The following is a 13,895-nucleotide window of genomic DNA, read 5'->3' as shown; positions in this document are numbered from 1 at the left end:
TGGCACAGTGGTCAAATTTTGAACCCAACATCATCCAATAAATGTTGTTCACGCTTTTGACTTGAGTGTCATCAAACATACACGTGATGAGGCGTGTGTATGAAAGTTTTGTCTCACATCGTAAACTAAGTTATGAAACTTTATAGAGCTTGTATGAAAAAAGTTAAGTTTCCACCATAAAACCAATTAGTAATGTGGGAAGTAGCCAACCTCTTATAAGTCTTTGTAAAGTTTCTTCTTTTACCGATATAAGACTCTTTTACCTTCACATCCTCATAAGGCCACCAGCCACTCCCCGTATTGTGACACTCCTAATAATGATATTCAATGTCAGTGTAATAATCTTAAGTTATTGATATATAGTATCCGTCAACTCATAAACTTGACCTGCGTAGTACGTTACGTAATGTGAGTTGGTGTTAGCCTAGTGTTTCTAAGGAGGAAGACAAACGAACCCGGGATTGTTCAAGTTGGTCTTTCTTCTTTGTAGCTGGAAAATCAAAGTTTCACCAATGTTTTGCTGCCTAATTACATCCTGAAATATTAAGTACGAATTGATAGGAGTGATTGAATGTTATTTTCTCTGACTGAGAATGGGATTCAAATATTAGGCATGCCTTTGGGTGTAGCTTTTGTTTTGTACTGATCGAACACAATGCATGCACTGGTTCCAATACCGAAACACGTTGTTTTTACGCAAATAAACACAAGAAATTCACCACGCTTTCCTACAAACAGCAGAAGATTAGACCTGCGTTTTAATCCTGAACGGCTTAATTTCAAGCCTGTTTAGTTTTGGATTTTAATGGAATACACGCATGAATTCAGCACAGTTGAGGTTTGTTTTTATTTCTGGGCTGTAACTATAAGGCGTTTTATACCAGCAAAGAAAACGTTTCTTCTCCATAAAAGTAAAAACCAGCTAGAGATATACAACCCTCTGAACTCTCAACTGGCAAAGCTAGCTGTTGTTTTGTTTATATGCAGAATTTGTCGGAAATGCCCCCCTAATTCAAACTCCACAATCTACATGAATAATCTTTTGAACCCAAAAATAAACTTAAAAAGATAAAAGAATTAAATTATAATTATCCATCAAGATATGAATTTTGCTAGATTTTGTAGATTTTTAATATTAATTGTTTGTGCAACTTTTATCTGCTTTAGTATTGCCTATTTCTTATTGTTTTACACAAGTTATATTTAGAGTCGAGGCTTCAAATTCAAGAAAAAATGCTCTTAATCAATTGGCGCCTATGGTTTTACATAGTTTTAAACCTGTTTTTCTTTTGGTCTGACATAGTTCTCACTTTTAAGTAAAAATTAGCTGTTTAGGAAAAAATTAACTCTTAAAAAGGAGAAAAAAATTTGACTGCACCTCTACACATTAAATGAGCTACCAAAAAGCAGCTCGCGACTCCCCTATAAGTAGAGCATGCAGTTCATGCTCCAAGCCACACCCAATTCTTCAAGTCTCTTGCATATCCAAGCAAATTATAATCAATATTTGCCTTATTTTTGTGTTCCAAAAGAAAATGGAGATGAAATTAGTGATCTTTTTCGGGCTGATGGTTATGGTTCTGAACCATGCAAGTCCTGTAAATGGCGATATCACATGCCAAGAGGCCTTGATGGATTTGATGCCATGTAAGGAATACTTGACGGGGTCCGGCCCCGGGACTCCTCCGGTTACTTGTTGCATTGGTGTGAAAACAGTTTCTGATGCGGCTACCACCAGAGAGTGTCGGAGGAACCTCTGTGAATGTTTCAAGAAAGCAGCTGCTGGCATTCCGATCAACCCTGACAGACTCAGGCAGCTTCCTGATCTCTGCCATGTGTCCCTTCCCGTTCCTCTCGACCCCAAAATTGACTGCGCAACGTAAGCACTCTCTCAATTTTTTTTTTCTTTATTTGAGCTGTTATTGACACTAAAAAAAATCATCTTGCACTCGTCTTTTGACCGAAGAAATAATGAAAATGTGCACGATGACTGTTTTCAAGTGTTGGCTAACAACGATATTCTAGATTTTTTGTTCATAAATTGATATGGGCTAATGTGTTTTAATTACTATTGTGATGTGCAGAATTCCTCAAGTCTGAAGGGTGTGTGTGCATTGCATGATGAGATAAATAAGACTTGGAGAAGGATCAGCTAAAACACAGATGTTTTGTGATGTACAAATAATTAATTAGTGTTTGATTACCTTTCGTGCATCCAAAAGATGTATTAAAAAGAAATTATGCAAATGGAATTCTATCCTTCTCCGAATTTCCTTTTCGTAGTTATTTTTTCATCATTTTCCTTAATCTCTCCAATTACAATAATTAGCAATTAATCTTTAAGGCTATAAAATTTGGCTAAAAACGCTTTTGATGAAAATGTTTTTGAAATCAATACTCAGTAAAAATGCAAATAAATTCTAGAAAAAGACATATTCAATGCTTCTTGCACATAACACTTCAAGTGCTTTTGAAATCTAAAAAACATTTTCTAAAAGTGTTTTCGGTAATTTTAAAAGCATTTTTAAACGAGCCTTATATGAAATTTCTAACAATAAAACTACCCACCAAGCATTTAATAAGGGAGTTTTAACGGAAACATTTCTGGTACTGTTCACTTTTAACGAAAATGACTTTTTTACTCTAAAAAGTCACTCCTGATACTATTCACTTACAACACATTTTTGTTCTTTTGATTAAAACTCAAAATTTTCAAGCTTTTTTCATTAGTTTTCTTTAATAAAATCTCATCTCGACCAGTAACACAAGGTGAACTGATGTGTTTAGGCTTATTCCGGCAGCAAACAACGCAAATGTTGATTGATTGAATCCTAATTTCAAAAATATATAATGACCTCAAATCAAAATCACTATATATCATTTTCCACAGAAAAAGTTCAGTGACCCATATAACTACATTGTTTTGGTTCCATCCTCAATGGCAATGGGTGCATCAAACACCCAGCGTCTTGTTCAGCAGCCATAGCAGAAGAGCCAGTTGAATTGCAAAAATGGAGTGAAGCCACATTCGATCCACCGTGAACCCAAAAACTGTTATCCCTGCTCTATTATTCTCCAAATATGTCACTGCAAAAAACAGACCACAAGTTAATGGCTACAAACTAAAATGGTAAAAATAATTTTATAAAGTGATCTGTTACTACTAACCTAGAGCCTGTCTTTTCTGGAAAGAGATTGTTTGACTGTAAATTGGTACTAACTTCGTGCTGTCCAAATCGTCATCTTCTACACCTTCTTCATCTTCCGATTCCATATCAACACCGAAAGGAAACGCCGGAGTTGAAGAAATCGGAGCCATCGGAGTCTCAGTTTCCGTGTAATCAAAAGAGTGTAATGTGGCGCACACATGCCACTTTGTAGCAAGGCCTGTAATTGACTGTGCCTTGTGTGTTATTTTGGTTGCACTTCTCAAGCAAATGAAAAGGCTAGTCACTAGGCTAATAGAGCATAACTGCACGAAATAAAAAAAATTTTGACGGGTTAGATATAGAGCAAGTTCAGAGTTCGATTCTTTCCAATGTAATAAATAGAGTTGAATTAAAATTTACCGCAAGCTCCCCGGCCTTGTAGATGTTGACATGAGCACTAGACCTTGTTACCAACACCAGAGAAGTGAGCTGACTTGCTGTAACCATGATCAGAGAAAACAAGATGAATATGCGAAACCGATGGCTCATTGACCGGAGGTTCCGTCTGATCTTGAGGTGTTCCATCAAGATCAACTCGACCTCGGTCTCCTCTTGGAAAACTTGTGCAAAATTTTGTAGTCTAAGTATTTGAAGATGGCAAACGAGCCGGAACAGAACACAAACGAGGAAGAAAATCGTGGTTCGATAGAGCCATGAAATCAGCTCCAACATGCACAAAATGGTGTTGCTCAAATAGATGTTGCCGTAGTACGGCAATTCGCTTGCTCCCGAGACGTACCACCATATTTTGTAGACACACTCTAACACAAAACAGGGGATGACGATCAAGCAAAGGAGCTTCATCGAATTCTGCAATACCAGGTTCGAGATTAGAGATCAAAGTTTCAATAACTTTAGCTGGAGCGAGATTCATATCGACGCAATATTGATAACTATAAATCTAAGTATCTACTATCAATAAAAAATCACAATGTTAGGGGTGATCTCAACCTAACAAGGCTCCTCGCTTTGCGAGAGTCCGGAAGAACGTCTATATATACATGTTAAATTGTGATTTACCTGGAACTGTTGTTTATATCCATGGCGAACTTTCTCGCTTGATTCATATAAGCTGTCAAGGAAGAGAAACTTTCTTAAACCGTATCTGTGAGTCCAGATGGAGAGGCTGACGAATGCGAGCACCGAGAACAAGGAAAGCGAAAGTTGGGAGACAACATGGTAAGGGCGGCTGTGATTGGTATCGCAGTCCGAGCAGGCGAGGAGAAAGTGAGACGCGAGTGGTACACCAATGGCTAAGACGAAGAAGACGGACCATGAAAGTCCGGTCCTCCATATGCTGGACTGATCCACGAACACCCATGTGAGGCATACTCCAAAGCTCTTGAATTCACTTCCTTCGCGGCCTAAGTAGTCTGAGCTATTGGCTTTCTGCTTTGCTATCATCTGTTCTTCCATGGTTTTGGAAGTCAAAAGCGGAAACAGAGGAAAACGTAAAAGGAAGACCCTAAATAAGTTCGAAACTCGAGTTAGGCCAATTGGTCAGGTCAGAACTCGGACCTAAATAAAGTCTATCTGATTGCATCGAGTTGAATTTCTCGTATACTAGAGTAGTTCAGATTATGTGTTTTAGATTATGTGTTTTACTTGACTCGGACCGATAATTTAAACTAAATAATTTAATCTAAAAGATTGTCAGATCTACTTGAATCAAGGTGCACAAGACAAGTGTTTAACAGCTTTGATTAAGATAATGTTTAATGTTCTTAATCATGAGATCATGATGCACCACGTTACGGTTTGAGTAATTTGGGCAACCAATTTTTTTACGTTTTTTGGGGTTTTGGTTGTTTGAATTAGGAGCATCTGTACACGTATAAAAGGGGGTGAGGTGACACACCCCGTCCCGAAGGAGGGCATGCTGGCCGTCACGTGAGAGTGACGTAACCATTTGCACAGTACGGAAGCTTTAAGATACAATTTATAAGTTGATACACCCGAAGGTGAGTCCTAATTTTGTCCAATCTGTCAGAACACCGTCGAATTCCTCGTAGTCACCACACATTTGTGATTCTTGAACCTGGAGGGGCGCAAAACCAAAATTGAGTGGGTCAGTAAAACAATTCTTTTCCAAATCCAAACATTTCTCAAAACGTTGTAACCCCTCTCCGTAAAACCTGTATACTTTCCCAGAAATGTAAAATATAAATATACATATATATTCTCAAAACTTCATTTTTACTATCTCAACATTTTTCTTTATCAATCATGCCATGCCATGTCTAATTCAACAGTTAAATATGGATGCATCAACAATAATCATATCAGGTGCAAGAAAGTAATCAACCGGAGGCCCTCTAATAGCCCTGTACGGTTGAACCTAGAGCTCAAAATCTATCAATCTCACACTCTGCCGGAGTCACTCCACGTGACCTGTACGGCCTTCTGCACATAAGTTACGCTCTAGTGCTTCTCATAAATCATCTGTGCACATAATCTAAGGTCACCCACCAGTCGGAATCTCACTAACACTCTCGCGACTGGCCTGTCGTACCCACTCCACGTGGACTGTACGACTAGCATCTACTTGGATCCAAGACGAGCGTGCGATGCGGTGAATACTATAAGCACTAAACTATGGTGCAGGATTTGAGCTCAATATACATCAACATCATCATAACAGAAATAAATACTCACATGTGCGTCCACCGCACCATTTCATACATATGCATCATAAATCAATTCTTACCTGTGCGTCCACCGCACCAATTCATACATATGCATCATAAATCAATTCTTCCCTGTGCGTCCACCGCACCAATTCATACATATGCATCATATATTAATTCATGCATGGCAATTCGATTCACATTTCTATATACTTTTCATATACTTTTATGCATGGCATTTCAACTAATATATCTCATATACTTTTATACATTTTCATTAAAAGCATAATTTCATGCATTTTCAATTTCTGGGAAACGGCAAGTATATATGTATACGGAAAACAAAACTGCCCACTCACCTGGAGTTCGCCCTACAACTCCCTAGCACAATACGCCAAGGCGTCATGACGATCGGTGCCTAAAACAATAATTAATTCCAACCTCAGAATTCATAGTGATAGAATATATAACTTATATAAAATACGTCACTACGTAGTTCGATCCGGAAGATCTGCCACTCAGATTTTAAATCCATAACTTCCAGAGGTCCACAATATACCTCTAGGACAACTTCCTAAAATTTCATTACCATCCAACGGTCGGATCTCCGTCAATTTCCAAAACTAAGTGACGGTTAACATTTTATTTTATGAACTTACAATTCCAATTCCGGAAGATCCGTAACTCGGATTCCCAATCCGTAAGTTCCAATAATCCTCAAATATTACGTATTACAACGTATCAAAGTTTGGTAACGATCCAACGGTCGGATCGTCAATTCACATTTTCACCAAAACTATAAAACGTTATTTGAACACCTAACCAACAATCCTTAATAACTTTCTCATACGGTGCTCAAATTGGGTATATGAATATACCACGGTGATCTACTCGACGTCACGGACGTTGACATATTTTTAAAATAATTTTATTTATTTATTTTTTTAACTGTAGCACCTTCTTCTTCCTTGGGTCGCCGGACTGGTTTTTCCGGCGGCCGTTTTCCGGGCAGTTTTTCAAATTGTCATAACTTTGTCATTTCTCAACGAAATCAAGTGATTCAAAAACGAAAGTTGTAGCCCTTGAAGAGACAAAGAGAATGGTACCTTGCACAACACCTAGTTCGCCGTGGTTTGGCCGGAAACTGCCTCGAAAGCCTCGGAGGTCGCCGGAAACTGGGTATTTTTCAAATGAGTATAACTTCTTCAATACTCAACGAAATTGAGTGAAACAAAAAGGAAAGTTGTAGTACTTGACTAGACGAAGAGATTGATACCTACCTCGACTCCTAACTCGCCGGGGATTCGCCGGAAAACGCCTCGAAAGCTCCGGCCAAACTTTGAACTTGTCGATCTCCGTGTTCTTACGTCCAAAAACTTCCAACGAAGCACTCCGAGCTTCCTTGGAACCTCACTAAGCTCACTGTGAGCTTGGATTGTCCTAAAACAAAGTCAATTCGAAGATCATGAACAGTGCACTTTCACGGGGAGTTTAGAATCTAGGTTTTCCGAAGTAAAACTTACCTGAAATTGGTGTCTACGTGATCGTGGAAGTTCCAGGAGTCCAAATGTGGTCTTATCTTGGACGTTTGTTTATGTTTTAGGTGGTTTTGGGTGAGGTTGAGCGTCGGAGAGGAAGAGAGAGAACTGAGAGTGAGAGAGAGTCGTGAGGGAAGAGAGATAGAGAGACAAGGTACGGGAATTGGGGAAGGTTTTGAGGGATGTGGGGATCCCACGTGTCCAACTCAATCCAAATTGTTAAATTTTCGCCCCTTAGTCCCGTTTAAGGGCATTTTCGTCTTTTCATGTCCTCGGAATTAAAATTCCGGGACGGGCTGTGACATGAGGACCGTAGGAAAATTTGGAAAACTAACCGAATTTTGGACCCTAAATAGAATTCTAGCCATCTTTTTAAATTTATGATAATTATAACAAAAAATTGATATGAAAATACTAATACATCATTCAAATAAAGTTTTCTAAAAAAAAAAAAAAATTGTCATCTATGAAAATTAAACAAAGCAAGATTCAATTAAGATAAGGAGATTCGAAGTAGAATTGAATAAGTTCAAAGCCACCCGTGCTCCTTGAAGTTTTTTAGACAACCCAAAACCCCAATTCAATCATAGAAGAAAACAAAATCCAAAGTTCAACCTTTGGAGGAAATGAGATAAAGAGATAGGGACCATCACATTTTGGGCTTTTCACCAACGATTTGGTTCTGGAGCCGATCTTAGAAGTGGAGGTCCCAATTGAGGGGCTGAGATGTTGAGGAAGGGCAGTGGAGAAATTGGAGAGCAGAGGAGGTCGAAATTTTTTTGGGGGTTTGGAACAAAATGAAGGTTGTGTGTGAGAGTATAAAAGAGGAAGAGAGAGGGATCGTGCTACACACCATGGCTGGCTATGCTTGGGTTGAGTTTCTATGGTTTTGGATTATCGTCTATATTATATAAAGGACAGAGATGGCGGTAAAAGACAACCAAGCCTTTTGTTTTTTGGTTTTTTTTTTTAAGAAAACTTTATTTTAAGGATGTATTAGTATTTTCATATCAACTTGTGATTATAGTTATTAAAAATTTAAAATGGTTGTTAGAATTCTATTTAGGGTCCGAAATTTGGTTATTTTTCCAAATTCCCCAGGACCGTATGGTTTATAGAAAGCTACCATTCAGAATTTTAGATTGATCCATGATTTGCATTGCCATTTTGCAGTGGTCATCTCTCTATTAATTATTTAGATTAAGGTAAGAGAACACTCACGAGTTTGAGTCGTAGAAATAACCTTTTTGCCAAGCAAGAGTAAGACTGTATACATACGGTAAACGTTCTTTCCTACTCTTGTAACGCGAGAAGCTTAGTTTGAGTCGTGGAAATAACTTTTTTTGCAAAGTAAGAGTAAGGCTGTATACGTACGGTAAACGTTATTTCCTACTCTCGCAACGCGAGAAGCTTTGTTAGCTTGTGTTGCTGAAGGTAAGATAACACAAGAGAGGAAGCGTCAATTTTCCTAATCCTCGTAAGGGACATTCTGTACTCAGGAAAAACCTCCCTAACCAAAAACATTTCTAACACTAAAGCACTTGCATGTGCTTGTTCAAAGAACACATAAATATTTTAATAAGATTATCACCGCATCCGTGCTTCTGATAAAAGCGATTACAAAACTTAATTAAGCATTTTTAAACGGCAATTTTAGTAAACGACCGACCGTAACATGAAAGAGCTAAGCTACTATATTTTCAATGAGTGGTTATGTGTACACCCAATTTTATCCCTGGACACCCAATTTACTCTCACATTTCTTTTGGACATCCAAAGTAATTTACTAAACTTCTAAAAATACTCTTCTAGTACTTTTCTTATGAATTTATTTTTTATTGGACACCCGTTTTTTATTTTCTTTGGACACCCATATTCCTTGTATTAATTATGAAGGCTTTCTCTTTGATTTTACTGTAAAATTCAACAGTTACGAAGTTCATCAATCGATTGGTTACTACGTTGTTTGTTTTAAAATCCTATAGGTGTCCAAGGAAAATAATTGTTTATCTTAAATAATCATTAATTCCCTTGTGGTCATTTTATACACGGGTATACAATTTTTTTAAAATAAGGTTAATGGATGCCTAGAAACAAAATTTAAGTGTACAAAGAACCACTAATGTTCAATTCATAAAGTGAAGAAGCCCAATTCAAGCCCAGGGGTAATCAAAGCAAGAAAGACCAAAAGCCCAACAGTCTAGTAGCAACTGGTGATAAAAGCAGCCACGTCCATCAAAAAATGAATACAAAATTCAAGTGTCATTTCTGTCGTTCGTGTCGTGTTTTTAGAAAGCATCAAGCAAACACGCAGTCGGTCACGGAAACAGATCTTCATCGGATCCTTTTTGCTATGAATATTAAGATACCGTAATCTTACCCGTTCATCGTATATCATACGATCACATCGACGCAAATCGCATGCTGCCCTCCCCACATTTCCTACAACACGACACAAAATTTGATGCCATTTTTCTCACTCCCTCTCCCTCCCTCCCTTTGGCGGTTGACTATTTCCCTTCACACCAACTGACGAATCGAAAAACCAAATTCCAATTTTGATTTCCACTTTCTTTTGGGGGTTTGAATTCTCTGCAAAATTCGTCGAGAATGGCGGCATCGACTCTGTCTTCGACGGTGTTTGCATTCTCCGCCTCCCGCTCTTCTTCTTCTCTCGGAGCAAGGAGCTTGAAGAATTCAGCCTTTTCATCCCGGAATCGTTTTCCTCACAATCCCATTTCAGCTCGTCCGTCGATTTCCAGGTATATCTGTTTTCCACCGCTTTATGTGTTAAAAAAAATTGAATCTTTAATGTTGCCAACTTGCCATTTGTGAGAAAACCTTAAATTTTGGTGTTTGTGCTTTATGGGTTCTTTTTGTAATCGGATTCTGAATTCAAATTTGTGGGCTTTTTAATAATTTGGTTAAAAAAATTTGTAATTTGGTATTGAAATTCGTGTAGAGTTCGAGCAACTATTCTGCAAGAAGATGAAGAGAAAGTGGTAGTGGAGGAGTCCTTTGAGTTCAAGGCTTCAACCTTCGATGAATTGAAAGCAAGCAGTGAGAATTCCCCAGAGAATTCGTCTTCAAGTGCTTTTGAGAGCTGGGTTATCAAGATTGAACAAACCTTCAACATCTTTCTTACGGTAAATCATAACTCTTGTTAAATTAATCGTTTTACTGTGCTTGCCTAGCTCCAATGTCGATTTTTCGAAGAAATGTTATATCATTTGGTAGCTTTTTTTTATTCATTCAGTGCGCCTACCGAATGTGAAACACAGATTGCAGTTTGTTATCTTCTTGTTGAATATTCAGGATGATCCTAGCACTTTAATGTTAAGATGTCGTCTTAGTTGATTTATTATACACTTGATTTGATAATCACTTTTCAGTAGCTTAGGAGCTTTTGTCTCTGGTAGTTGTTGTTGATGTTAGATTTTAATTCAGTTCTACTAATCGTTCCAGGATACAGTGATAAAGGTACTTGATACTCTGTACCACGACCGAGACTATGCAAGGTTCTTCGTACTGGAAACTATCGCAAGGGTTCCTTACTTTGGTGAGTGCTACTACGCCATTTTTAGTAATAATTTTCTGCTCTGAAAGCGTAAATGTAAAAATATGCAAAGAAATTTCTTTTCAAGCAAGATGAATTTAAGCTTCAAACGATTGAGGACAACTCACATTTGAAGGCAGTGCATATATATTGTCACGTTAGTAATTCAAGAAAATGTACAACCAAATCATGCATGCCCTCACATACATCAAAATTTGACCGTACCTTCTATTATAATTATGATTTGATCTGATATAGGGAGTGCTTCGTATTATCATCTTCCGCAGGTTAGGATGATAATGATTGATTTCATGGAAGGGTGTGCCCTTACGTTCCTCTTAATTTTCTCTCAAGTTGTGCGTTTTACCCGTTTAGGAATATGTTAATCCATTCTAATGACCTTTGTGGATCAGTGTGTTCTTCTGTAGTTGTTTTCCTAATATCTACTGTGGTTTCTGGTTGCGAGTTTTAAGTCATGTCTTTGTTGTGGTATATCTTTGGCAGCTTTTATGTCTGTTCTGCACATGTACGAGAGTTTTGGCTGGTGGAGAAGAGCAGATTATCTGAAGGTGCATTTTGCAGAAAGCTGGAATGAGATGCACCATTTGCTTATCATGGAAGTAAGGATCTTCTTTCTGTAATAACGTATTATTATCTACATATTTTGGTTGATATAATTAATAGAAGATGGATCTAATTGCAGGAATTGGGGGGAAACGCTTGGTGGTTTGACCGCTTTCTTGCTCAGCACATCGCAGTCTTCTATTATTTTATGACTGCCTTTATGTATGTAATAAGCCCAAGGATGGCATGTAAGTATGAGCATCTAGTTTTTAATGTACCATAATTCTTCTGCATTATCCTTATTGGTTGCAAGCTTACAAGAACTCTCCATCTAAACCAAATGATTACGAAGTATATGGTTGACTTCGTTACTTAAAAGACTATATTGTAATCTCTACTTTCTGAATCCCTAGTTGCACCGAGTGGTCTTTTGTTGAATGCATTTTTGTGGTCATCTTCAGTATGTGACTGAGTCAAAGGGCATTGTAGAATAGGTAACCAGAACGTTAGCCAGCATAGCGTTTATTTTAAAATGCATTTTCATGTATTTTGTTTGATCACTATTGCAGATCACTTCTCTGAATGTGTAGAGAGCCATGCATTTTCAACCTACGACAAGTTTATCAAGGCCCGAGGAGGTATGATTTAGAGTTTTTCAGGACTTGATGCCTTAAGACCAAGTAGGTTGAATCACAAAAAAGGTGTTTGTTGGATCACACCGAATATTCTAAGCATGCAACGTTCAAGTGATGCTCTTAATCGCTCAGTTGTAAAATGCAGTGTCTTACACTTACCTCAAATACAAATTCACTTAACCTGATCTGGTATTTTCTTCTGTTGTAGAGGATTTGAAAAAGATGCCTGCTCCTGAGGTTGCTGTGAAATACTACACTAGCGGTGACATGTACTTATTTGGTAAGTTTTGTCTGTTTTTCAATCTTTGTTTGTATCCTGAAAGGCAACAACGAAGACTTAACATTCCCCCCAAATTTTATGCAGATGAATTTCAAACTTCAAGACCTCCCAATTCTCGAAGGCCAAAAATAGGCAAGTCTTCAGATTCTGATTTTGTAATGGCGGTTCATACATTGACATGCCTATGAGTTTGCTCAATTTTAGACTTTGTTTTAGTATCCTGTTGAAACTAAGACGTCTCATTTCCGCTATATAAATAGTTGGGACGGGACCATAGTCTCGGGAACCTAAAGTAGTCTTGCACAGCTTTGTACCAACATGAGCGGGAGTAAGTTCAGAATGATGGGATGACCTAATTTGCGTTGTGTTTTTGACAAATGTTCCTTTTGCAGAGAATTTGTACGACACATTTCTGAACATAAGAGATGATGAAGCTGAACACTGTAAGACGATGAAGGCCTGCCAGACTCATGGGAACCTCTTGTCTCCTCACTCACGCACAGAAGGCTCCTTAGAAGATGACTCTACCTGCGTCGTTCCTCAAACAGATTGTGAAGGTATTGCAGATTGCATAAAGAAATCCGTCACAACAACGCCAGCAAAGTGATGATTACTCGATACAAGAGGAGAAAACAGGAAAATTAGGTACAATTAGTGAATGGTAAAAGAAATTTGTATACAGAGGAATGATATAGTATGGATCTAAATTACAAAAGAAGTAGTTGGTTATTGAGGAAGAAGAAGACGTGGATGTGCTGTTCTTTCCCATTTCATTAACATGTGTGATAACCCAAACCCTACATCTCTTTTTTAGGAAAATTAATGAAAATAGCTTGAAAACTTTAAGTTTTAATCAAAATGACAAAAATGTGTTGTAAGTGTTTTCGTTAAAAGTAAACAATATCAGAATTATTTCGTCATATAATTTCCCTTCTTCTTTGGTGCATCCTTCAACTAGGTTGCGTTGGATTGTCGCAAACCGCCTGGGTCCGGCTGCATTTAAAACCAGAGAAAATATCTAACAGCAGCATCATTCCATCACTAGCAGCGAACTCTGTGGTCCACATCCGTGGGCCATTTTTTCCAAGAAAAGAAGTCGAACCATCGAACTGTCTTCTTGATTGATGACCAAACCGACTTGCACTATAGCCCATTGGCTATCCTAGACTCTAATCATTCAATATTATCGCTATTCATCCACTTAGAAATGCGTATTGAAATTATTCTGATTCTCATCTTGTTATGTGAATTACATATCTATTAAAAATCTAATCGTTGAGGAGTTAGGAATAGAGCAAACATGCATCTACTTTAAAAGTTTACCGTTTATCATAAATTAAAACTCTTTGTTTAGTAAAGCGATAATTTTAATGAGTTAGTTAATTGTTTGGAGAAAAAAATCGATGAAAATCCATGAATGTAGAACACGCAAATTCATTCTATTAATTTTGACACAAATGATACTACTTAAATTGTTTTAAACTAT

General features: G+C 37.7%; 2 protein-coding genes and 1 long non-coding RNA gene across 3 annotated transcripts; 2 read left to right on the top strand and 1 right to left on the bottom strand.

The window, feature by feature from the left end:
• Positions 1-1,738: 1,738 nt before the first annotated feature.
• On the top strand, positions 1,739-2,269 carry LOC103429723 (uncharacterized). Its single transcript, XR_011572282.1, has 2 exons — positions 1,739-1,879; positions 2,085-2,269. It is a non-coding gene; the product is annotated as an uncharacterized lncRNA (long non-coding RNA).
• Positions 2,270-2,760: 491 nt separating this feature from the next.
• LOC103446889 (uncharacterized) lies at positions 2,761-7,558 on the bottom strand. Its single transcript, XM_070805914.1, has 8 exons — positions 7,360-7,558; positions 7,117-7,276; positions 6,943-7,011; positions 6,196-6,254; positions 4,230-5,247; positions 3,570-4,019; positions 3,169-3,472; positions 2,761-3,087 (listed from the first exon to the last, which is right to left on the bottom strand). Exons 5-8 carry the CDS (start codon positions 4,623-4,625, stop codon positions 2,954-2,956), a joined length of 1,284 nt encoding a protein of 427 aa, XP_070662015.1. The 5' UTR covers positions 4,626-5,247; positions 6,196-6,254; positions 6,943-7,011; positions 7,117-7,276; positions 7,360-7,558; the 3' UTR covers positions 2,761-2,953.
• Positions 7,559-9,617: 2,059 nt separating this feature from the next.
• Positions 9,618-13,152, top strand: LOC103446886 (ubiquinol oxidase 4, chloroplastic/chromoplastic). The gene is made up of 9 exons (XM_008386041.4): positions 9,618-10,136; positions 10,337-10,520; positions 10,840-10,933; positions 11,435-11,550; positions 11,634-11,742; positions 12,064-12,132; positions 12,338-12,409; positions 12,494-12,541; positions 12,802-13,152. Exons 1-9 carry the CDS (start codon positions 9,985-9,987, stop codon positions 13,014-13,016), a joined length of 1,059 nt encoding a protein of 352 aa, XP_008384263.3. The 5' UTR covers positions 9,618-9,984; the 3' UTR covers positions 13,017-13,152.
• The last annotated feature ends 743 nt before the right edge of the window (positions 13,153-13,895 follow it).

Source organism: Malus domestica, chromosome 10 (assembly GCF_042453785.1).
Source record: "Malus domestica chromosome 10, GDT2T_hap1".
Classification (NCBI taxonomy): Eukaryota; Viridiplantae; Streptophyta; class Magnoliopsida; order Rosales; family Rosaceae; genus Malus; species Malus domestica.
Note: the sequence above shows the minus strand (reverse complement) of the source record. Positions and strands in the feature narration are given on the sequence as shown.